This window comes from Narcine bancroftii, chromosome 4, assembly GCF_036971445.1.
Source record: "Narcine bancroftii isolate sNarBan1 chromosome 4, sNarBan1.hap1, whole genome shotgun sequence".
NCBI classification, from domain to species: Eukaryota; Metazoa; Chordata; class Chondrichthyes; order Torpediniformes; family Narcinidae; genus Narcine; species Narcine bancroftii.
The window spans coordinates 39,036,111-39,059,384 of record NC_091472.1 but is presented as its reverse complement, the minus strand read 5'-3'; the positions used below and the strand labels follow the sequence as shown (position 1 = coordinate 39,059,384).

The 23,274-nt window shown below is 43.9% G+C and overlaps 1 protein-coding gene across 4 annotated transcripts in view; it reads left to right on the top strand.

Annotated features, from left to right (window-relative positions):
* srbd1 (S1 RNA binding domain 1) overlaps nucleotides 1-23,274 on the top strand; it is a 360,487-nt gene that overhangs the window by 173,176 nt on the left and 164,037 nt on the right. For all 4 annotated transcript variants that reach the window (XM_069931091.1, XM_069931094.1, XM_069931092.1 and 1 more), the window contains one exon: nucleotides 17,033-17,124. In XM_069931091.1, the coding sequence (XP_069787192.1) occupies nucleotides 17,033-17,124 (92 nt within the window). The remainder of the gene's footprint in view (nucleotides 1-17,032; nucleotides 17,125-23,274) is intronic.

Here is a 23,274-nt window from a genome sequence, read left to right as displayed (position 1 = left end):
AGCAAGTTTTTGAAGGACAAACCTGAAATGAATCTCTTGCTAACAACAGATGGCAAAGCTTATGCGAGTTACTTGAAGGACATTTTTGAGAAACTTAAGTACATTGAACAAGGAACTCCAAGGAGCAAATATGATGCAAAAACAAGATATTTGGATTCATGATACCTCTAGAATTATGCCAAAGGAATATTTCTGCAAGAAATTTCAGTCAATTCTATTGGTTGAATAAGTGTGAGGAAACCAATGCTGCTACAAATGTTGACCATTTGAAAATGTTGGTTTCCAACTTCAATGATAAATTTTCCCTCTTGGCTAACTCAGTCTATGCTGGTGGTCTTATCTGAAGTTCTAGTGCAATACCTAGAGAAGTTATCTGAGTTGCAACATGATGAATCTGTGAAAACCCTGTTCAAAGTGAAAGGAACCATGATGTAGCTGTCTAACGAGGTTAAAAAGAAATACCCAAACTTGTCTACTTTAGCAAGGGAACTTTAGCAAGAAATTTCATCGTCTTATTTAGTAGAATGTGGCTTCAGTGCTATTAGTGGTTTGGTACAAGCTAAGAGAAACCAACTGGAAATTACAAAACTTTGAAATTTAAGGTTGAAATTAACCAAATTAGTCCCTTGAATCAAAAAGTAAATAGCTAGCGTCAGTGGCAAGATTCCTACTGAAGTGTCAATTGTTGAATGTATGTTTGAGATGATTGACATATTGTAGAAGTTGAATATGAAATGTGTTCCAGTGAATTCCTGACCTTAATTGCATTGAAATACACTTGCAGTAAATTAGTTGATTCAAACTTCTTTTGAATATATAACTTTTTTTGCTAATGGTGGGGCGTACATTTAAAAAAAAAAAATTTTAATAGGGCTAAGGGCAAAAAAAAGTTGAGAACCATTGATTTAGATGTTAAAGCCAATATTTAAAACACTGTAAATGGTTCAGGTGAATGTCAAAGGTAGCATTATTATTGAGTTTTACTAAATGACTAATTTAAAGTGTTGTGGCTTACATTTTTATGAAGCATGCAATTTCTGTTTTTGGTTGTTGGCTTAGAATTGTTTTAATAACTTCAAATTTTAATTAGCCACTTAATTTGAAGTTGGGTAATTTAATTTGACTGACCAACAATAGATGTGCACACGCACACACTCATTTGTACAGTATTTACAATTTTTTTGAATATTTTTGATTTTTTTCATAAATATACGTAACATTTTAAACATGCAATATATTAAACTTTTTCTTACAAACACAACAAGCAAAACCAAAACAGTCCCTCCCTCCCTTCCACTTCCACACATAAGATCCGTTCACCATCAGAGCTTACAAATATTTAAAATGTATAGACTACAATTGGGGAAACTGTGGTGGCATGCCACTAGGCAGGCGAACCGCCCCCGCTTGTAATCCACGTGGCGGGGCAGCCGGCCAAAATGGCGCAGTCGGGGGTTTCCCCTTCTCAGCACCGGCCTCAGAAGCCCGCGTTGAGGGACAACGTGACGCCAAAGTGACGTCGGCGCCTCCCAGCTCAGTTCTCAGCCAGGTCCAGGCTGGGAGTATAAGTCCAGCCGGTAGCCAGCAATAAACAAGTTTTCTGCTCTCTGAGCTCAACTTGTCTGGTTGTGTATTCTTTCAGTAGCAGTGTAGCTGCCACTACAATTGGTGACTCTGACTGGTTCAAACGTCTTTGAACCCATCATGAGCGAACCTGGGATCAGTGCTATAGCTGTAAAGCTGCCTGACTTCTGGGTTCAGGAGCCGAAGACCTGGTTCGGCCATGTGGAGGCCCATTTTCACCACCGCCATATTTTGTCCGACACGACCAAATTCTACCATGTGGTCGCCGCCCTGGACCAGGCCACTGCCAAACGTGTCCTTCACCTCGTTCAGAACCCACCCACTGAAGACAAATACTGCACCATCTCGTGAGTGCTTATCCTTTTCCGTCGGCCTCTCCAGGCGTCAGCATGTTAAACCATATAACCATATACAGCACAGAACAGATGCTGAACCTCAATGCCTTGGGGGACAGGTCCCCAGTGGAACTGATGGAAGAGATGCTCACGCTCATGGGTGATCACACCAACTGCCCATTCTTTGAGTGAATTTTCCTTGACCATTTGCCTGTTGGGCCGTTACTGGCCCAAGAGAGCTTTACCGACCCGAGGAAGGTTGCTCAGAAGGCCCAAGTGCTATGGCTCAAACGATTCCCGGAAGGCTCTGTGGTCCAGCAGGTCATGAGGCACGGGCATGACCATGCCAAGCCTGTCCCTAGTGCTGCGGTAGAACACTCAGCTCCTGCAGGAGCCACCAAGAGCATAACCAGGGGCACGGCATCTGCTCCAGACCTTTGCTTCTACCACCAGCACTGTGGAGCCAAGGCTCGGAAGTGTAGTCAGCCCTGCTCGTTCAAGGGAAATGAGCTGCCCAGCTGCTGTTAATGGCTATGGCGGCTGGCCAAGGACACAGCCTCCTCTACCTGAGGGACTCAAGTCAGCGGCCGGTGCTTCCTTGTCGACACTGGGGCCCAGATCAGCATCGTCCCGGCCACGGTCATCGACTCTAGGAACCGACCTCGAGGACCTCCCCTCCGTGCACCCAACGCAACAGAGATCCGGACATATGGGAACAAGACAGTCTACTTCCAGATCGGTCGGCGAAAGTTCTTGTGGAGGTTCACTGTCTCGTCCCTTCCAACTGCCATCCTGGGTGCCGACTTCCTCCTCGCCCATGGTCTCCTGGTGGACATTTGAGGTAAGGCCTGGACTTTCCAGGATGTTTGCCTCGACGCCTCCTGCATGGAGCAGTCGCAGATGGCCACGATCAGCATGCCCAGAGACGAGTTCCAGCGAATCCTGGATGAGTTCCCAGCCCTCCTCAGGCCACAGTTCTCCATTGCCTTACTGCGCCACGGGGTGTTCCACCACATCCCCACCCAGGGCCCACGTCAAGGCATGCTGGCTCCCACCTGACAAGTTCCAGGTGGCGAAGGAAGAGTTTTTGTATCTGCTGGAGCTGGGGAATCATTTGGCGCTCTGACAGCCCGTGGGCCTCGCCTCTCCTCCTGGTCCCAAAAGCCTCCCGCGGCTGGCGCCCCTACAGAGACTATCGACGGCTCAACAAGGTGACAGTTCCTGACCATTACCGCATCCTCACATCCAGGACTTTACGGCCAACCTGCATGGTGTGAGGGTTTTCTCCAAGGTTGACCTGGTTCACGGGTATCACCAAATCCCAGTGCACCCTGAGGACATACACAAGATTGCCATCATCACCCCCTTCGGCTTGTTCGAATTCCTTTGGATGCCCTTCAGGCTCAAGAACGCCGCTCAGACCTTCCAGCGCCTCATGGACTCAGTGGGCAAGGACGGACCTGGATTTGGTTTTCATTTACTTGGACAACATGTTCGTTGCCAGCAGAGATTGGGTGCAACACAAGGCTCACCTGCTCACCCTCTTCTCCCGGCTGGCCGACTTTATCCTCACCATCAACCCAGCCAGATGCTAGTTTGGGAAAGAGTCCATGCAGTTCCTGGGCCATACCATCACGGCCGAAGGAGCCATGCCCGCCGCTGCGAAGGTTGCCACTATCAAGGAGTTCCCATGCCCGGACAACCTTAAGGGGCTGCAGGAGTTCGCGGGTACGATCAACTTCTATAACCGATTCATCCCAGGAGCCGTGCGCATCTTGCAGCTGCTCTTCACCATCATCACAGCCAAGCACAAAACACCTGGACCCCAGAGGCCTGCAATGTATTCGAGGCCACAAAGGACGCCCTCGCAAAGGCTACCATGCTCGCCCACCTGCACACTGACCAGCATATGGTGCTCTCCATCGATGCCTCTGCTACAGCCATCCTGGAGCAGCAGGTGAATGGACAATGGAAGCCGCTGCATTCTTCAGCCAGCTTCTCTGTCCACCAGAGTGCAAGTATAGCGCTTTTGATCATGAGTTACTGGGCATGTACCTGGCAGTCCGGCATTTCCGCTATTCCTTGGAGGGGAGGACTTTTACCATCTTCACTGACCATAAACCCCTTATTCAGGCACTCGCGATGGCAAAGGATCCCTGGTTGGCCCGCCAGCAGCATCACCTCTCCTACGTGTTGGAATTTACTACCGACATTTGGCACAAGGTGGGGAAGGACAACATGGTTGCCAATGCATTCTCACGACCAGCCATCTGCGCACTTTCACCTGGCCTCGATTTCGACCAGCTTGCCTGGGACCAGAAGTCTGACGAGACATGAGCCTTCAAGACTGCCATCACGGGCCTGCGGTTCCGAGACCTCCCGACTCTTAGCGGCAAAGGCACCGTCCTGTGTGACGTTTCCATGGTTACCCCGCGGCCAGTGGTTCCCCAGCAGTGGCGCAGGCAAGTCTTCCATCACATCCACAACCTTTCGCACCTGTCCATCAGGTGTACGTTCTGTATGGTGGCTGAGTGGTTTTGTCTGGCATGGGCTGCAGAAGCAGAACGTGGGCTGGGCCAGAAAATACACCCTTTGCCAGATGTCCAAGGTGCACAGGCACACCAGGGCGCCTGTGCAAGTGTTCAAGCACGTCCAGGAATGGTTCAGCCACATTCACGTGGACATAGTCGGCCCCTTACCAGTTTCCCAGGGCAACTGTTACCTGTTCATGGTGGTAGACCGCACGACTCATTGGCCTCAGGTGATCCCGATGCTGGACGCCTCCATGGACTCGTGCTCCCAAGTGCTGTTGCACGGTTGGGTCACCCGGTTTGCCGTTCTGAATCACCTCACCAGCGATCGGGGCACCCAGTTCACCTCTGAGCTCTGAGCACAGCTCGCCAACAGGTTGGGGATCGAGCTACACCGCACAACAGCCTATTACCCGCAGGCCAATGGGCTGGTCGAGCGTCTGCACCACCACCTTAAGTGGGCACTTATGGCCTGACTCACCGGTCCCGACTGGGTGGACGAACTGCCTTGGGTGCTCCTGGGCAGCTGCTCCACGCCCAAGGAGGATCTGCAGGTGTCATCAGCTGAGCTGGTCTACGGCGCACCGCTGGCAAAGCCCGGTGAGTTCATCAACACACCTCACAACCCACAGCGGTCGCCGCATGAGCTACTTCCCCACCTCCGGGCCCACTTGGACTCCTTCGCACTCCCACCGCCGCCCAGACCTGGCACACGGCCATCTTACTCTGCACTCCGCAGAGTACGTTTTTATTCGGCGAGGTCCACCTGCAGCACCTCTGCAGAGACCTTACGAGGGGCTGTACAGGCTTGTCCGGCATTCAGGTTCTATGTTCACGCTGGACATCGGCGGCAGGCGGGAGCTGTTTACTGTGGACAGGTTGAAGCCAGCTCACCTTGACCCCACCGAACCAGTGATTGTGTCCAGCCCAAGAAGCGAGGCTGTCCAGCTAAAAAGGACATTGGCACCAGTTCTGGGGGCGGAGTCTGTGTGGTGCCATGCCACTAGGCAGGTAATCGGCCCCACTTGTAATCCACGTGGCGGGGCAACCGGCCAAAATGGTGCCGTCGGGGTATTCCCCTTCTCAGTACCGGGCTCAGAATCCTGCGCTGGGGGACCACGTGTGTTAGGTCTGCTTTGTTCATGAATGAGTGAGTCAAACACCAGACTGAGTCGAAATCAAGGTTCTTTGTTCTTTATTACCGGATTGTAACACTTGCAACTAACAGTGTTAGTTGGAGAAGGCGCATTCTGCCGTTATCAGCAAGTGGTGTTTTTTTTTATACCTCAGGATACGTACTTAGTAAATGATCATACCATGACATTGTCCAATGAATAAACTGTTGCTACCCTTCTTTGTTAGTCTGCTGCACATCATTCTTGTTAGTGCAAAGCTTATCTTGAGTGTACAAGGTCACATCTGCATTCTGTTACTCCTTAGTACTGGGTGACTCCTTCTCCGGTCCCATCTCATGATGTTTTTACCTTACAATCCCTCCTTTGTCCTCTTTAGAGGACAATCTTGCCCTGACTACGCTACCACCACATTACATTAGTTCGCCTACTATTGCCAAGCTCTATATGGGTTCTGTTCACGGGGTTGTTCGGCTGGTGGGCAAGGGCTCCCCCCAACCCTCTTTAGCGTATACCCCCCATCCGTTTCCCCAATCCCATTGCCCGTTTACAAGTTTCATCCCCATTTTCCCCCAAGCAAATAACTAGCTAACCCTTCTAAGCATTAGTAATTAGTTAAGATAAAAGTTAACATTTGTGCTACAATCTATTTTATAATCCCTCCTCCTCGTCACATTCTCCATCAGACTCCAGATCGATCTCAGCAACTTTTGACGCCTCCTGTGATGTGAGATAGTCCCGCTCCGCAGCCTGCACAGCTTGATATTTCGGAGGCAGCTCATCGTGGTTGGCAAAGGCTCTCTCAATGGTCCTCGTGACCAGCGTTCGAATGCATGGAATACAACAACAGCCACAAGTGATAAAAATGGATACAGAAATGAACAATCCTAGGAAAAGTTGTCCCAACATTGTGCCCCATTTCCAAAACACTCCATGTAACCAGGACAAAACAGGGTTAGAGACTCCAGATTGGGCTTTTAATTCCTTCGCCAATGCCCTAAGTTTTGTTAGCCCCTTAGTGAGTGACCTATCTGGCCCTGTGTTGTTAGAGATAGAAGTGCAGCACAGATCTCCAAACATGGCACACACTCCACCTTTTTCTGCTAGGACCATACCAATCGCTATCCTATTCTGAAGTGTCATAAGGGAAGTCTCTGACAGTTGTTGGTGTACTGTCTCAACAACGTCCCTGGTCAAATTTGCAAGGCGCTGGACATTATAGTGAATTAGGTTGATCCTGTTTACATTTTTATTTACTGTGATGGGAAAAATTGCACTAAATATAGGAAAACTTTCAAACCCAGCTGCAATCTCATCGGCTAGTTTAAATTCGTCCTTTATTCCTATAACTGTTCCTCCAGTTTTGAGTTCTGCTGACAGTGTTGGAGTTATCTTTTCCATTTCTTTCAATACACCTACCATTAATTCTTTTTGTTCCTTGCTGGTCTGCCCCAGCACATTCACATCTTTGTTTAAGTTTTCAATGTTATCCTGAACCTTTTTCATGTTCCTTTTCTGCGTCTCTAAATCTTTTTCTATTTTCTTGGATTCCACGGGGGTCTCGACATCTATTACTCCCCCTTCTATTTTTAGTAAAGGGGCCTGTACCTTGTCTGACGTGTCCCTATTCCCGATGTTCCTGTCATGTCCCAGTGTTTCAATATCTGGATATAAGGGACGTGACTCCTGGGTCCCGTCTGGGGTGTCAGGGGTACCTTGTGACTCCACATATGCATAGGGCGGGGGTCTACAAGCTATTTCTACAGGGGCCATAATAGGTGGGTTATCGGGGAGACCAAATTCTTCGAATATAGCTAGGACATCGCGGTACTGCATCTCCTTGTCTCTCATCTTTTTTTGTGCAGACTCTCGATTAATGATTTTCCTTTCTATGTCCCATTTTGTTTCTTCCAGCTTATCTAAGACTCTACGTTTTAAAATTTTGTTTCCCTCACCTGTCAGGAACATCTCATTGCTCCCGGGTAACCATCCCCTCTTCCTCCAACGATCTACACATTTTCGGAGAATTTTTTGTTTCTCCAATGCCACATTACTGGTATTTCGCTTCCCTAACTCCTGATTAATTTCCCTAATAACTTGGTCAAAGGTCTTAGCAGACAATTGTGCAGCCATTGCTGCAGGGTCGCTTCCTAATGCCTCTTTTAATTTAGGTTCTTGTCCGTTTAGGGGATCTATGTTAACGAAAATCGCTTTTAAAAATGTCTCTTTGCAGGCCGGATGAAAAAATTTTTTTAGTGCAACAGTCTCTAAGTCTGGTCCTCCGGTGGACCGCAGACTGTCCTTATACTCTGATTGCTCGTCTTCCACTCTCTGTTTTCCCAAAGAGGTCTGAAAGTTAAATTACAACTAGGAAACCAAATTTTTGGGCTATATTTTTGTCCAGTTTCCCTGTACCAATCTATGAATGTACGTAACTTTATCTCCTTGGTGATACTGGGAATACCCTCATTTAACTTATCAAAAATACTTCGAATAAACCAGGTGTCTCTTAAGATTCTGTCAACTTTTTCATTGATATCTCCTACCTGATCCGGACACAGCTTTTGCAGCGTTTCGTCGTCGTCCTTGTTCACCAGGCAGGCATCCCTGAGTACTCTTTTTGTCGTCTCAAGGTCTCTAATGTCCGCTGTGGTATTCCACCACGGCGAATTGGGGAAATAAATTCTTAAGTTTTCAAGTGTACAAACATTATCATATCTACCGGACATTTATAAGTGAGTCTTTATATACAATTGAGATCAATAAGCCAATAAACAGGATCAACTTAATTCACTATAATGTTTTCTTTCAAAGCCCAACCTTCACGTGGGAGATTTCTCCTCTTAATAACCAGTTTAGGGCAGAAAACTCAGGTCCCCAATTGTTCATAGACCACCTTCTCACTCTATTGGACTTTGCAACGACACAATAAAGACTTTTTAAACTCTAGTAGTTTGTCGGCGAAGCACTTATCAAATGTCACTCAAACACCTTAAGGACTTTTCTATTATCTGTAACCACTTACGTGTTACAATCCTGGCAGGTGACGACCTTCAATTATGGTCGTCTAATTTGTCCGATCTCCAGTTCTTACTGACAATCATAAAGATTTTAAAAGAGAGAATTTTGTTAAAACAGGCTTCTCTGGACCTTTTTATCAGCCGGCTGAGATGATTGTCAAGAAAAACAGAAACCGTCGTCCAGTGTCCACTCACCCATCACGTCGGGGTCACCAAATTGTTAGGTCTGCTTTGTTCATGAATGAGTGAGTCAAACACCAGACTGAGTCGAAATCAAGGTTCTTTGTTCTTTATTACCGGATTGTAACACTTGCAACTAACAGTGTTAGTTGGAGAAGGCGCATTCTGCCGTTATCAGCAAGTGGTGTTTTTTTTATACCTCAGGATACGTACTTAGTAAATGATCATTCCATGACATTGTCCAATGAATAAACTGTTGCTACCCTTCTCTGTTAGTCTGCTGCACATCATTCTTGTTAGAGCAAAGCTTATCTTGAGTGTACAAGGTCACATCTGCATTCTGTTACTCCTGAGTATTGGGTGACTCCTTCTCCGGTCCCATCTCATGATGTTTTTACCTTACACGTGTCACCCAAGTGACGTCGGCACCCCCTAGCGCTGATCTCAGCCAGGTCCGGGCTAAGCACACTGAGCTCAACCTGTCTGGTTGTGTGTTCTTTCAGTAGCAGTGTAGCTGCCACTACAAAACTACATTTTTCTATGTACAAAAGTTACTTTTATAATTTTATCCTTTCTATTACTGTATCTGGGCCCCTATGTGATCCAGCTGTGGCTGCCAGACCATTACAAAAATGTCATATTTGTTCTTTAAGTTGTATGTGACATTTATTTTCCATAGGTATACAGTTGTTAATTTCTGCAGTCTCTCATGCTATTAGTAGAGGGTAGTTTGACTTCCCTACTGCCAGTGCTATTTTTATAAATGGGATTTGATGTTTGGTCAATTTGTTGAATATTTCCTTAAAATTACATGGTAGATATAGCTCCAGGTTGCCCGTGAAGGCCACTCCTATTATCCTGGTTAATTTTTCTGTGATTTCTTGCCAAAATGACCTTGCCTTCATGCACGACCATGTGGCTTGTACAAAAGTTACTGACTCAATCCCACATCTGTAACGCATCTCTGAAATTTCAGCTTTTGATCTGTGTAACTTTTTTGGGGTAAGATACAATTGGTGTAAAAAAAAAGTTATACTGAACCAATCCTTATCTTGCATTTGTAATTGGTGTCATGTTGTCCTTACACCAATCTGACCGGCTTCTTTCTGAAATCACCACACCCATGTCCGACTCCCATTTTTCACTTGACCTCTGCAGCCCTGGTTTTTCACTTTCACTCTGGAGAGCATAATAAATTTTTGTTATAAATTTGGATGTATTCTGCATCAAGACCTTTTGATCAGTTTCACTAATTTTAGATGGGGTCAACATTGGTCCCCATCTTTCTTTTAAGAATGCTCTAAGTTGGAGACAACAGAAGGTGGTCCCATTGGTACTCTGTATTTGTGTTTTAATTGTTCAAAGAACATGACTTCCTTCCATGTAACAGCCCTTAAAATATCTTATACCTTTGTCATACCACAAATTTAATTTTCTATTACCTATGTTCATTGGCAATACACATATTTTACACAATGATGCTTTTATTTATATCCCTACTTTTTTCCCCATACATTCATTCATTCTTGTCACATTCTAATCGTATGTATTAATATGAGATTATATGTCTTTTTCTTTAGTGATTTGACCAAAGTCCTTTGCTTCCCACTCCTCCATTGAGTACATTCCCATTTGAACCTAAGATGAGGGGGAGGGGTGGGGGTTGGGGGCTGTCTTTAGTGCAGAAGGCTGCGAGAAATCTAGCCTGTGCAGCTAGGTAATTTTTTTTTAATCTGGGAGTCAAAGTCCTCCCAGCCCATAGTCCCATGTCAGTTTTACCAGTGCAATTCTTGGTTCTTTATTGTTCCTTAGGAAGTGTCTAACATGGTTGTTTAGTAGCTTAAAAAAGTTTTTAGGTAACGGAATAGGCAGCGATTGGAAAAGGTATTGCACTCTTGACATCACCTTCATTTTGGTGCAGTTAACCCTTCCCACATAAGTAATCGGTAAGTCTCTCCATTTCTGTTGGTCTCTTTCTATCTTCCCAAGAAGAGGAACTTAATTTAGTTTGTACAGATTTTGCAAGTTATTGTCAGTTGCAATTCCAAGATGTTTTATTCCATCTGTCTTCCATTTTAATTTACTTTCTTTTTGGTATCTTTCATATTCAAATTTGTTAATGCCATTATCTCACTTTTATCTGTTTTTATTTTGTAGACTGATATTGTTCCATATTTGTTTCTTGTAATTTTTCCAAAACTTTAGCTGGTTCTGATAGGTACAATAGTACATCATCGGTGTGTTCTACTTGCCTGACTTTGAAGCCCTTTATATCCAGATCACTTCTTATTATCTCTGCCAGTGCTTCAGTCACTAAAATAAAGAGCAGTAGAGACACCAGGCATCCCTGTTTGCTCAATCTACTCAAGGGGAATACCGATGACATATGATTATTTGTTATTATTTTAGCTTGTGGTTTATGGTATAACTTTTTTTTATCCAATTTATTAATGTGTTGCCTATACCAAATTTTTCCAGTGGTTTAAAAAAAAAGGGCCATTCCAAATGGTTGAATGCTTTTTCTGCATCTAGGGAGACTGTAATACTTGGATTTCAATCAGATTTTTTCCATGTGTATTATTTTAAATAACCTTCGTAGACTATTTGAGGAATGCCTTCTTTTAACAAATCTTGCTTGATCCCTATGTATCAGTTTTGGCAAGTATTGTCCTAACCTGTTAGCCAATGCTTTCATTAGTATCTTTTAATCAGCATTTAACAGGATTATTGATCTGTATTCTTTAGTGGGTCCCTAGTCATTTTTGGTTACACTGTAATAATCATGGTTGAGAATGATTCCCTGAGGTTCTGTGTTTCACTCCTTGGTTCAGCACATCCATTAACAGGGCATTAATAATTATTTGAATTGTCTATAAAATTCAGGTGGAAATCCATCCTCCTCCAGTGATTTATTAGCCTGTAGGGTGCCCAGGGCTTTTTTGACTTCTCTTGAGAAGGAAGAATCTAATTCTATCCTTTTTCCGCTTCTAGTTTTAGAAGTTTGAATTTCAACAAATATTCTTCCATTTCATTCTCATCTAGCAATTCTGATTTGTATAATTTTGTGCATATTTATCTAAAAATGTCATTAATTTCTTTTTGCTTATATATGAGGGTATCTGTCTCTGTTTTTATAGCATTTGTCATCTTGATGACTCCTGTTACAATCTGCCAAGCTAAAACTTTGTGTGCCCATTCACCCAACTTGTAATATTATTGTTTAGTTTTAATATAGCTTTTACTGTCCTAATTGTTTGTATTGTATTGTATCTTAGCTTTTTATTCTCTAGTAATGTGTATTTTTCTTGAGTCCTGTTCTTTGATTTTTTTTTCTAATTCTTTAATATCTTTCTCCAAATTGTTTACATCTGCCATATGTTCCCTCTGAAGTTTAGGATATAATTTGTCCCCTTAAATATGCTTTGAGTGTGTCCCATATCAGAAAGCTATTAGTCGAAGGCAGATTTGTTTCACAAAATATTTCTATCTGTCTCTTTATAAATTCACAGGTCTGTTCTTTTAAACAATATAGTATTGAGACACTATCTGTATACATTCTCTTCCTTTTCCATTGTTGCTATAGGTAACATTAATGGAGGATGGTCTGATAGAAGCAAGATAATCTGTTTTTATCACTCTACTTTTTAACTGCAAACATTAAAAATAAGTCAATCTTGTATGAGAGTCGTGCACCCTTGAGTAAAGAGATTAGTCTCTCTCTGGTATTTAATTGCCTCCATACATTTAGATCTTTCATATATGAAATTGTGGTTTTTGCTGCTTTCGTCCTTGTCATTGTTCTTGCCGATTTATCTCATATTGGGTCCGAGCAAAAATTAAAACATGCAACCAATATATTTTGTCTGACCTCTGCTGTTTCTAAGAAGATATCCTTCATAAATACTTCATTGTTATAATTTGGAGCATAAATATTCATAAATGTCCATGCTTCTCCATACATTTTACAATATGCTATAACATATCTTCCGCTTGATCAATCGAAGTATCTTCCATTAACACTGGTGTATTTTTATTAATTATAATTGTCACCCCTCCTGCCTTTGAACCAAAACAAGACTATTATTTGTCCCATCCATCTTCATTTTAATTTATCATGTTCCAATTTGGTAAGATGGATTTCCTGCAAAATAATTATATCCACTTTTAATTGCCTTAAGTATGCCAAGACCCTCTTCAACAGCCCATTTATCTTGAAAATATCAAGAATAATAAACTGTATCATTTTTCAAACAGATAGTGTATAACAAAATTGTTTCAATTTTTAAAAATACTGCCATAATATTTCCTTTTTAAGAGGCATTTCCAACGTGTACATTTCCCCTTTAAGAAACACACACACATCCCTAGCTCTGATGGTGATATTGACAATAGTACCTGGAAGCCCACGCTAAAAGCCTCTGGATTCTTGCAAAGAAAAAGAAGAAACCTTCCCTTTAGCGCCATCTTATAATCTCCTGGCACCATCTCCCCCCCCCCCAAATGAAATCACGAGTTCCCACTTAGTTTCCTTACCACCTCTCTATCTTTTCAGAGGTCTCCTTAGAAACTACAATGGTTTTTCTTTTATCAGTAAAATTGATATGGTTCAGTACTATTAAATGTAAATAAAACGATACGTCTTTCACTTAGTCCCATTTTGAACGGGTCTTTTCTGTCCTTTCAGCTGGCAACTTTAATCTTTTCATAACTTTCTTAAAAAGATTTCCTTTTGAGACATCCACCTTCAACATTGTTGGGTAAATCATTTGAGTATTTAAAATTTTTAGATCGCAATTGTCTCTTTGCCTTGTCAAATTCCTTTCTTTGTTTGACCAAGGTAGGGCTAAAGTCCTGAAAAAAAACATTGTCCACCACTAATGGGCTATTATTATTTTTTGAATGTTCATATGCTGCTTTCTGTAACTTAAAAGTCGTACCAGGACTGGTTGTGTTCGCTGTTCACTGGTTCTTCTAAGTCCGAAGGTCCGGTGAGCCCTTTCAATGTGCATCTTTGCATTTAACTTATTTTGTCCCATCATTTGTGGGATCTATGTTTCAAAGAAACTCACTGCGTCTTTTCTCTCTATTCCTTTTCTCAGTCCAATGATTCTTACATTGTTACGTCTGTGTCCCATATTTTTGCTTTTTCTTCCAGTGCCTTGAACTGGTCTTTTGTTTTGTCCCAGTCAGCCTCTGAATGAGTCATTCATTCCATAAGTCTTCCACAACTTTTTTGATTTCTGTTACCTTTTCCGACGTGTCCCTCATCGCTGATTCCACAATCGTGAAACAAGTGCATAAAATTTCCATTTTGTTCAGAACGTTGACTATATCTTCGGCTTGCTCCCTTGCTCTGTAGATTCAGCCAGCCCCAAAGCCCCTCTTGAGCCATTCCTCATCAGGCTTCCACTCGAAGTTCCTGGCTGAGCTGTTTCTTCAGTTTTTGCTTTTGATTGCCTTGGTTGTTTGGCACTAGTTTTGTCCATTTTTGACAAAATTTCTAGTTTTGAGCATTCTAACTGTCTTTTTAATACTTTCTGTGGAGATCGCTTTCAAAGCATGTCTGCTCAGCTCATTAGCATGGCCAAACCCTCCAGTATTTACAATATTTAAAACAGCAGACAGCCATAGTGTCATTGCAGTTCAAAACTGCGTAAATTTCGTATATTGTAAACACAGGATTTGATTAAAATGTGCAATTTTTTGCAGTCTTAACACATTGAATAATTTTAATTATAAAATAAAATAAGAATAAATTATAAAACATTTGTAAATAGAGAGAAAATATTATAAAAACATAGCAAGATGTTAAATATGCAAAAATGTGCAGTGTTTTATGATGCTCGGTGTTCTCTGGAAGTAAGCGGGAAAAATGCGTTGGTGTAACTTGGGTGGGATGTGGACTTCTCACTGGGTGACAGCATCAGAGGTGATGAATCATGTGGTTTCATCTTCACGTGCTTCACCACTGCCGTCCACCCTGGGGGGGTGGGGGAGGATGGGGGACATTGGATGGCATCATCATTTACCACACCGGGTGATACCAACTCGAGTAATGCCACTGGAAAAATGCATCTTATTTATTCAATTGCAAGTAGAATGTCAAGTTTGGGACAAGCTGTTCACCATAAGTTTCTGCTTGGTTTCGGCTGACGAGGTTTAGCATTAGAATTGAGGAGAAAATGATAGTTTGATTAATAGCAATTTGTTCCATTGGAGTTCTGTCATCACTTGAGTTTTTTTATATTTGTATCCACCTGCATTCTTATGAACAGGTGTCAGGAAATACTTCATAGCAAAGTGTCCTTGCATATTCCCTTCCGTGACTTTTATGTGCTGACGTCAAGGCTATGGGCAGCTGGTTTCTGAGTTCAAAACATCTGTTAGCAAAAACCCTGTTAATAAAATGCTTATTCATGGTTGCAAGCCCCAAGTGAACTAAATAATATGAACCGTAGTATGCTATTACAAAGTTTAAAAATTATGTAATTTAGCAGGGTCATAGAGCGATAGAATCATGTGTTCTCCAACACAGAAACAGACCAATTAGCCAAACGTCTGTCGATCAAGTTAGTTCCATTTGCCTGTATTTGGTCCACATCCTTCCAAACCTTTCCTATGCATGTATCTTCTAAATATCTCTTGGGCGTTATACTTGTACACCCACCTGTGTGAAGAAGGTGCCCCTCAGGACCCTTTTAAATATTTACCTTATCACCTTTAATCTATGCCCTCAACTTTTAGATTCCCACTACCTTGGCAAAAAGGTTATGACTACCTGATCTCTTGTCCTTATGATTTTATAAACCTCAATAAGCCTCTTCTTATAATTCAATCTATGTCCTTGTTTAGATTCTTGCAAATCTTTGCTGCATTCTTTTCATCTTAATGATATCTTTCCTATAATTAGATGACCAAAACTGTATGTAGTTCTCCAAGTACACCTTTGCCAAAGTCTGGTACAGTTGTAACATATCCCTGCTCCTGTACTCATTGCCTGGCTAATGAAGACAAGTGGGGCAATGTTGATACTGACATGGAACTAGCTACCTGTATCCTCAAGGCTCTTCATTGGATAACACTCTCCTAGGTCCTACCATTCACCCTGCAAGTTTGCCCTGATGTAACCCTCACCTTACACCTGTGCAAGTTCAATTCCATCTGCCATTCCTTGACCCACTTTCTTAGTTTATCAAGATCCTGTTTTAATCTTGAATAACTTTCTTCAATGTCTACTATACCATCTCCCCTCTCTCACCCCGCCCCTCTCTTTGTTCTCCGACCCACCCTTCCTCTCTTTCCTTGCCCCGCACCCACTATTGAAGCAAAGGGCTCAGTGTAGTGGTAAAGTATTTATGGTTATTGGCAGAAGTGAGTATCTGTGGATGGATTACAGTTAAAACTTTTCCAGATTTTGTTTTGAATCATTTTAATCTTAGATGTGTGATGAAGTAAAACCCTTTTTTCTTTCATCAAATATTTTTTGTTATTTTATATCTTGAATGAATTGAAATGTTCTGTAGTTCATTTTGATTCATTCACTGGAATGTAAAGATGACAAATCATTTATAAAAACATTTTCAGGGGAGAGGTTTTATTTTTCCTCTCCATAAATTGCTGATTCACATTGAAGAACACTGAGTGTTGTCAGTGCTTTGAGACAAAAAAAATAATTGGCATTTGGATGATGCATTTCTGTCTCTTGACTTGTGATACATTTGTACACTGAAATAATCCACAACTCCATGAGAGCTATCTTAGGGAAAAATGTCCAGTTTGGTTGTTTGTAGGCCCGTAAGAGTCGATACAGTGAGTTAACTTTGAAAATGAAGGAAAGTAAATCCTCCTAATTATAACTTGATGTGAACGCACCACACTTGTGACAGCACCACACTTGTTATGGATTTGACACAGTTCTCTCAGGATGCCAAAGACATAATGTCATTGCTGGAGTTATTAAAGGTGAGACATGTTTTGTGTTCTAAAATAGAGTTCCTGAAACCTTGTGTTCTTAGCTCTGGATCATTTGATCATTCACCTCAAGGAATCTTTGTTTATTAACCATATAACCATTTACGGAGCGAAAACAGGCCATGCTGGCCTTTCGAGTCCGCACCGGTTCACTGATTTTGTGCGCCCTCTTCAGGCATCGGTCCCGGTAGATCTTCATAAAACATTATTAAACACACTGAAGGAATTAAATTTAGAGGTGAAGGACATTAAAACATAAAATTTCAAAATTTTTACAGCATTACCAATGAAGCTGGTGCCTCTATATACAGTGTTAGCCCAGAAGCTGCTAAAGAGATGCCCACACTGGATCCTAATATCAGAAGTGCAGGTAAGCTAAATTCCAATTCATCATTTGTGGGAAAGTGCGTGTTTAGTTCTTTCAACGTTTAGGCTGCTGCTTCTTCTTTATTTATTGAATATTTTATTTATTTTCCATACATGGTAATAATAAATAATCATATAAAACAATGAGTTTAAATTTAAAAAAGATTTCAATCATTATATGATGGTTATCACCCTTCCCTTTCCCTCCCTCCCTCCCTCCCTTCAACCCCCCCCAAGAAAAAATAAACAAATAGATATATTTCAAAAAATATGTAAGATATATAGTTGCATAAAATAAAAAGATAGGAAAAGAAGAATAGTTTAATGGATTGCACGGAGGATCGCTTCAACACATAGGACTTCAACAAGGTTTATATGGCCAATTTCGGGAAGAAGATTAACAAAGGTCTCAAGAGGCTGGAAGAACACCACTACATATTTATACCTAAAATTTGCAAAAAAAAAATACTACGTTTGTTTCTCAAATTGTGTGTAATTTTCTCCATGGGGATAAAACTGAATTTCTGCATTCCATCTTCCCATATCAAAGTGTGAATTTGATTTCCAGGTCATTGCAATACACTTCCTTGCCACTGCTAATGCTATTTTAACAAATTTTATTTGGTGTATTGATAGCTTCAACTTAGGTCTTAAGTTTTTCCCAATAAAAAATAAATCTAGGTAATGTGGAAATTCAATACCCATAACTTGTTCAAAAAAAATTCCTAAATCCACCCTAAAGGCTTTACTTTGGGACATGATCAAGTTGAATGCAAGAAAATTCTGTCACTTCACCACACCTATAACAGCGATCTTATAAATCTGATTTCATTCTATAATTTTTGTGGCGTCAGGTTTAGCTGATATAGTAAATTATATTGAACTAATCTGTACCTTGCATTAATAATATTGGTCATACAATCGCGACAGAGATCTGACCATCTTTGCTCATCAATTGTAATATTCAAATCCAGCTCCCATCTCAACCTAGATTTATGTACTCCCAGTTAATAGTTCCCGTTTATAATAGAAGATACATTGCAGAAGTAGATTTCTTAGTATTTCCTCTCCTAATAAGAGTTTCCTACAAGTAGGTTAACAGCATCGCTGGACCTAACTTTTCCCTTAAATATCCTTTCAGTTGAAAGTCACAAAGAGTATTATGAAGTTATTCAGGAACCTGAAGACGAGCACTTAGTGGCACAAAGAACAGCTTCTTCCCCTCTGCTATCAGATTCATTACACTTCATTAGAATGAACAATGAACCACAGACATCGCCTTATTTTGACTTTTTTCTTGCATTATTTTTATTTATTTTGTTAGGCAGTTCATATAAATATTTGGACTGTGATGCTGCAAAGCAATGAATTTTGTGACATGTTCATGTCAATAAATTCTGATTTGATACTGATTCTGATTCGGCCTGAGTTTTGCACCCCCCCCCCCCCCCCCCTTGCTCAACCTGGGTTGATCCTTCAGGGCTTTACTAGTCTGAATGTATCACTAGTCACTAGAAAATTTCTTTGAGCTATTGAGGAACAGGAGTACTGCAATATTAACATCTTACTGAAAGTTTGAACCTTCATTTTAAAAAGCCAGTTTTAATGCTTCATTCTTCTGTTTCTTCATGATCCATCTTAAAAACAATGCTTTATTTCAATTTAAGTTCATCAATAAACCATTTTATAGCTAACTATTCCACATCATCTATATCATTTCACATTGCAGTGAATTAGCTTAATCAGTAGCTACTTGGGATAAAGAGTTTTACTCGCCTTCCAGTTGACCATTGCACAGGAAAGTATACACCCATTAAACCATTGGGGGGTGGTGGGATGTAAAGGAATCAAAAATCTTCCTGTTTTTTGACTTGTAATATTTTTGTCATGATGTAGAATAACATAGCTCCATTTTTATTTAATTTTTGAGTCACATTTGTAACATAAATTTAAAGTTTTTTTTGCGCTGTCTGGATACTATTTAATTTGAATATTTTCCTCAATCAGTTAGTAGTGACTGGAATGAAAATAAAATTATGGTTTCCAATTCTTACTATGCCCATGTGCAAATGAACAGAAAAATGTAGTCATATACATTACAATATACTTTCCTATGGACCTTCAACAACCATGACAGGAAATGGCTCGGCAACTTCAGAATTATAGATTCCATAAATTTATTTGATATCTATCAAATTTATGTATGTTACATATTAACCAATAGCTTTGCTTTATTTTATTTTGTGAGGAACATATAAGCTCTCAATTTGAATTCTACAATATCCATTGTTCAAGTAAATATTAAATGTCTGATTAAATAAATAGTTTCCTTCGTTGACAAATATTTATTCACAAAAGAACATTTCTCTTAACACTTATAATGTATACTGTACTTTATACTTTTTCTAGATTTTATGCAGTGTTTTGAACTGCATAAAGGGCATAGAAATAGAAATTTGTCCTTTATTTTAGTTGATGCAAATTATGTTACTCTTGTAGTAGCAGCAGCTACTCTGCTCCAGACGGGTTGAGCTCAGTGAGCAGACTAGTTTATTGCAGGCTGCTGGGCTGCACTTATACTCCCAGCCTGGACTTGGCTGAGAACCGTGCTGGAGAGTGCTGACGTCACCCGGGCTTCACATGGCCCCCAGCGCGGGCTTCTGAGCCCCGTGCTGGGAGGAAGGGAAACCCCCTCCGACGGTGCCATTTTGGACAGTTGCCCCGCCGCTTAGCTTACAAATTTTGCCTGCCTAGTGGAGAGCCACCACACTGCCCCGCCCCCCCAGAAACAGTGCCAATGTCCTTTTTCGCCGGGCGGCCTCACTTCTTGGGCTGAGCTACATCCACAGGCTCAGTGGGATCGAGGTGCGCTGGCTTCAGCCTGTTCATGGTAAACCGCTCCCGCCTGCCGCCTATGTCCAGCATGAACGTAGAACCGGAACGATCTACAACCCTCTATGGCTCTTCGTACGATTGCTGCAGAGTTGCCGTGGTTGTGCCCCGCCGAACTAAAACGTATTCCGCAGAAAGCAGTTCACCGGGAACATGAGATGGGTAGGTGCCATGCCTGGGCGGCGGTGGGGGTTCAAACGAGTCCAAGCGTGCCCTGAGGTGAGGAAGTAGTTCATGCGACGACTGCTGGGGATTGTGAGGTGTGTTAACGAACTCACCAGGTAGTGCCAGCGGCGCACCGTAGACCAGCTCAGCTGATGATGCCTGCAGATCTTCCTTGAGAGTGGGGCAGATGTCCAGGAGCACCCAAGGCAGTTTGTCCGCCAAGTTGGGAGTGGTGTGGTGGGCCATGAGTGCCGACTTAAGGTGGCGGTGCAGACGTTCGACCATTCTATTGGCCTGCGGGTGGTAGGCCGTGGTGCGGTGTAGCTGGATCCCCAACCTGTTGGCGAGCTGTGCCCAGAGCGCAAATGTGAACTGGGTGCCCCAATCGCTGATGAGGTGACCCAGGACACCGAACTGGGTGACCCAACCATGCAACAGAGCTCAGGAGCAGAAGTCGGTGGAGGCGTCTGGCATCGGGATCACCTTGGGCCAGCGAGTGGTGCGGTCCACCATAGTAAACAGTTAACAGTTGCCCCGGGAAATATATAAGGGCCCGACTATGTCCACGTGAATGTGGGTGAACTGTTCCCGGACATTCTCGAACTCCTGTACGGGCGCTGTGGTGTGCCTGTGCACCTTTGACGTCTGGCAATGGGTGCATGTTCCGGACCGTGGACCTGATGGACGGATGTGAAAGGTCGTGGATGTGACTGAAGACCTGCCCTTGCCACTGCTGGGGAACCACTGATCGCGGGGTGCCCATGGAGATATCGCACAGGATGGTGCCTTCGCCGCTCAGAGTCGGAAGGTCTCAGAACCGCAGGCCGTGATGGCCGTCTTGAAGGCCCTCATCTCCTCATCAGACCTCTGGTCCCGGGTGAGCTGGTTGTAGTTGAGGCTGAGTGTCAGCGCACAGATGGCCGGTCGCGAGAATGCATCGGCAACCACATTGTCCTTCCCTGCCTTGTGCCGAATGTCGGTGGTAAATTCCGACATGAAGGAGAGGTAACACTGCTGTCAGGCCGACCAGGGATCCTTTGCCATCGCGAGCGCCTGGGTGAGGGGTTTGTGGTCAGTGAAGATGGTAAAAATCCTCCCCTCCAAAAAATAGTGGAAATGCCGCACCTCCAGGTACCTGCCCAGTAGCTTGTGGTCGAAGGCATTGTACTTGTGTTACAGCGGGCGGAGCAGACGGCTGAAGAATGCCAACGGCTTCCAATGTCCATTCACCTGCTGCTCCAGAAGGGCACTGATGGCTGTGGCAGAGGCATCGACAGAGAGTGCCATATGCAGGTCAGTGTGTGGGTGGGTGAGCATGGTGGCCTTCTCAAGGGCATCCTTGGTGGCCTCAAATGCGGTGCAGGCTTCTGGGTTCCAAGTGAGCGTTTTGTGCTTGGCTGCGATGAGGGTGAATAGCGGCCGCATGACATGCGCAGCTCCCAGGATGAAACGGTTGTAAACGTTGACCATACCCGCGAATTCCTGCAGCCGCTTGAGGCTGTCTGGGCATGGGAACTCCCTGATAGCGGCGACCTTCGCAGTGGCGGGCGAGGCTCCTTCGGCCATGATGGTATGGCCCAGGAACTGCATGGACTCTTTCCCGAACTGGCACTTGGCCGGGTTGATGATAAAACCAAAGTCGGCCAGCCGGGAGAAAAGGCCGCGAAGGTGGGCTTTGTGTTGCGCCCAGTCCTTGCTGGCGACGAGGATGTCGTCCAAATAAATAAAGACCAAATCCAATTCCCTACCCACAGAGTCCATGAAGCGCTGGAAGGTCTAAGCAGCGTTCTTGAGCCCGAACGGCATGCGCAGGAATTCGAACAAGCCAAAGGAGGTGATGATGGCCGCCTTGGGTATGTCTTCAGGGTACATCGGGATCTGGTGATATCCACGCACCAGGTCAACATTGGAGAAATCCCTCAGACCGTGCAGGTTGGCCATAAAGTCTTGGATGTGAGGGATGGGGTAACGGTCAGGAACTGTTGCCTCGTTGAACCATCGATAGTCTCCGCAGGGACGGACGCCGCCAGAGGCTTTCGGGACCTGGTGGAGCGGCGAGGCCCACGGACTGTCGGAGCGTTGAATGATCACCAGTTCCAACATTTGCGAAAACTCTTCCTTCGCCACCTGGAGTTTGTCAGGTGGGAGCCGGCATGCCTTGGCGTGAACCGGTGGGCCCTGGGTGGGGATGTGGTGGAACACCCCGTGGAACAGCGAAGCAGCGGAGAACTGTGGCTTGAGGAGTGTCGGGAACGCATCCAGGATTCGCTGGAACTCGTCTCTGGGCGTGCTGATCCTGGCCATCTGCGGTTGCTCCGAGCGGGAGGCGTCAAGGCGAATGACTTGGAAGGTACAAGCGTCCACCAAGTGCCTACCTTGAATGTCTACCAGAAGCCTGTGTGCGAGTAGGAAGTCTGCACCCAGGATGGCGGTCCAGAGGGACGAGACAGTGAACCTTCACGCGAAATTTCATTGGCTGATCTGGAAGTGGATTGTCTTGACTCCATACATCTGGATTTCTGTTGCGTTGGTTGCACGGAGGGGAGGTCCACGAGGTCGGTTCCTGGACTTGCCGGCCGTGGCCGGGATGAAGCTGATCTGGGCTCCAGTGTCAACGAGGAATCGCCAACCGCTGACTGAGTCCCGCAGGTAGAGGAGGCTGTGTCCTTGGCCAGCCGTCGCAGCCATTAGCAGTTTGTTAAGGGTCGTTTCCCTGGAACAAGCAGGGCTGATGGCACTTCCGAGCCTTGGCTCCCCAGCACTGATGGTAGAAGCAGAGGCCCGAAGCAGATGCATGCCCCTGGTTATGCTCTTAGTGGTCCCTACAGTGGCTGGGTGTTCTACCGCAGCGCTAGGGCAGGCTTGGCGTGGTCATGCCCATGCCTCATAACTTCCTGGACTTCCGGGAATTGCTCGAGCCATAGCACTTGGGCATTCTGGGCGACCTTCCTCAGGTCAGTGAAGCTCTCCTGGACCAGCAGCGGCCAGATATCCCCAGGCATATGGTCGAGGAAAATGCACTCGAAGAGTGGGCAGTTGGTGTGATCACCCATGAGCGCGAGCATCTCGTCCATCAGCTCCATCCGAGATCTGTCCT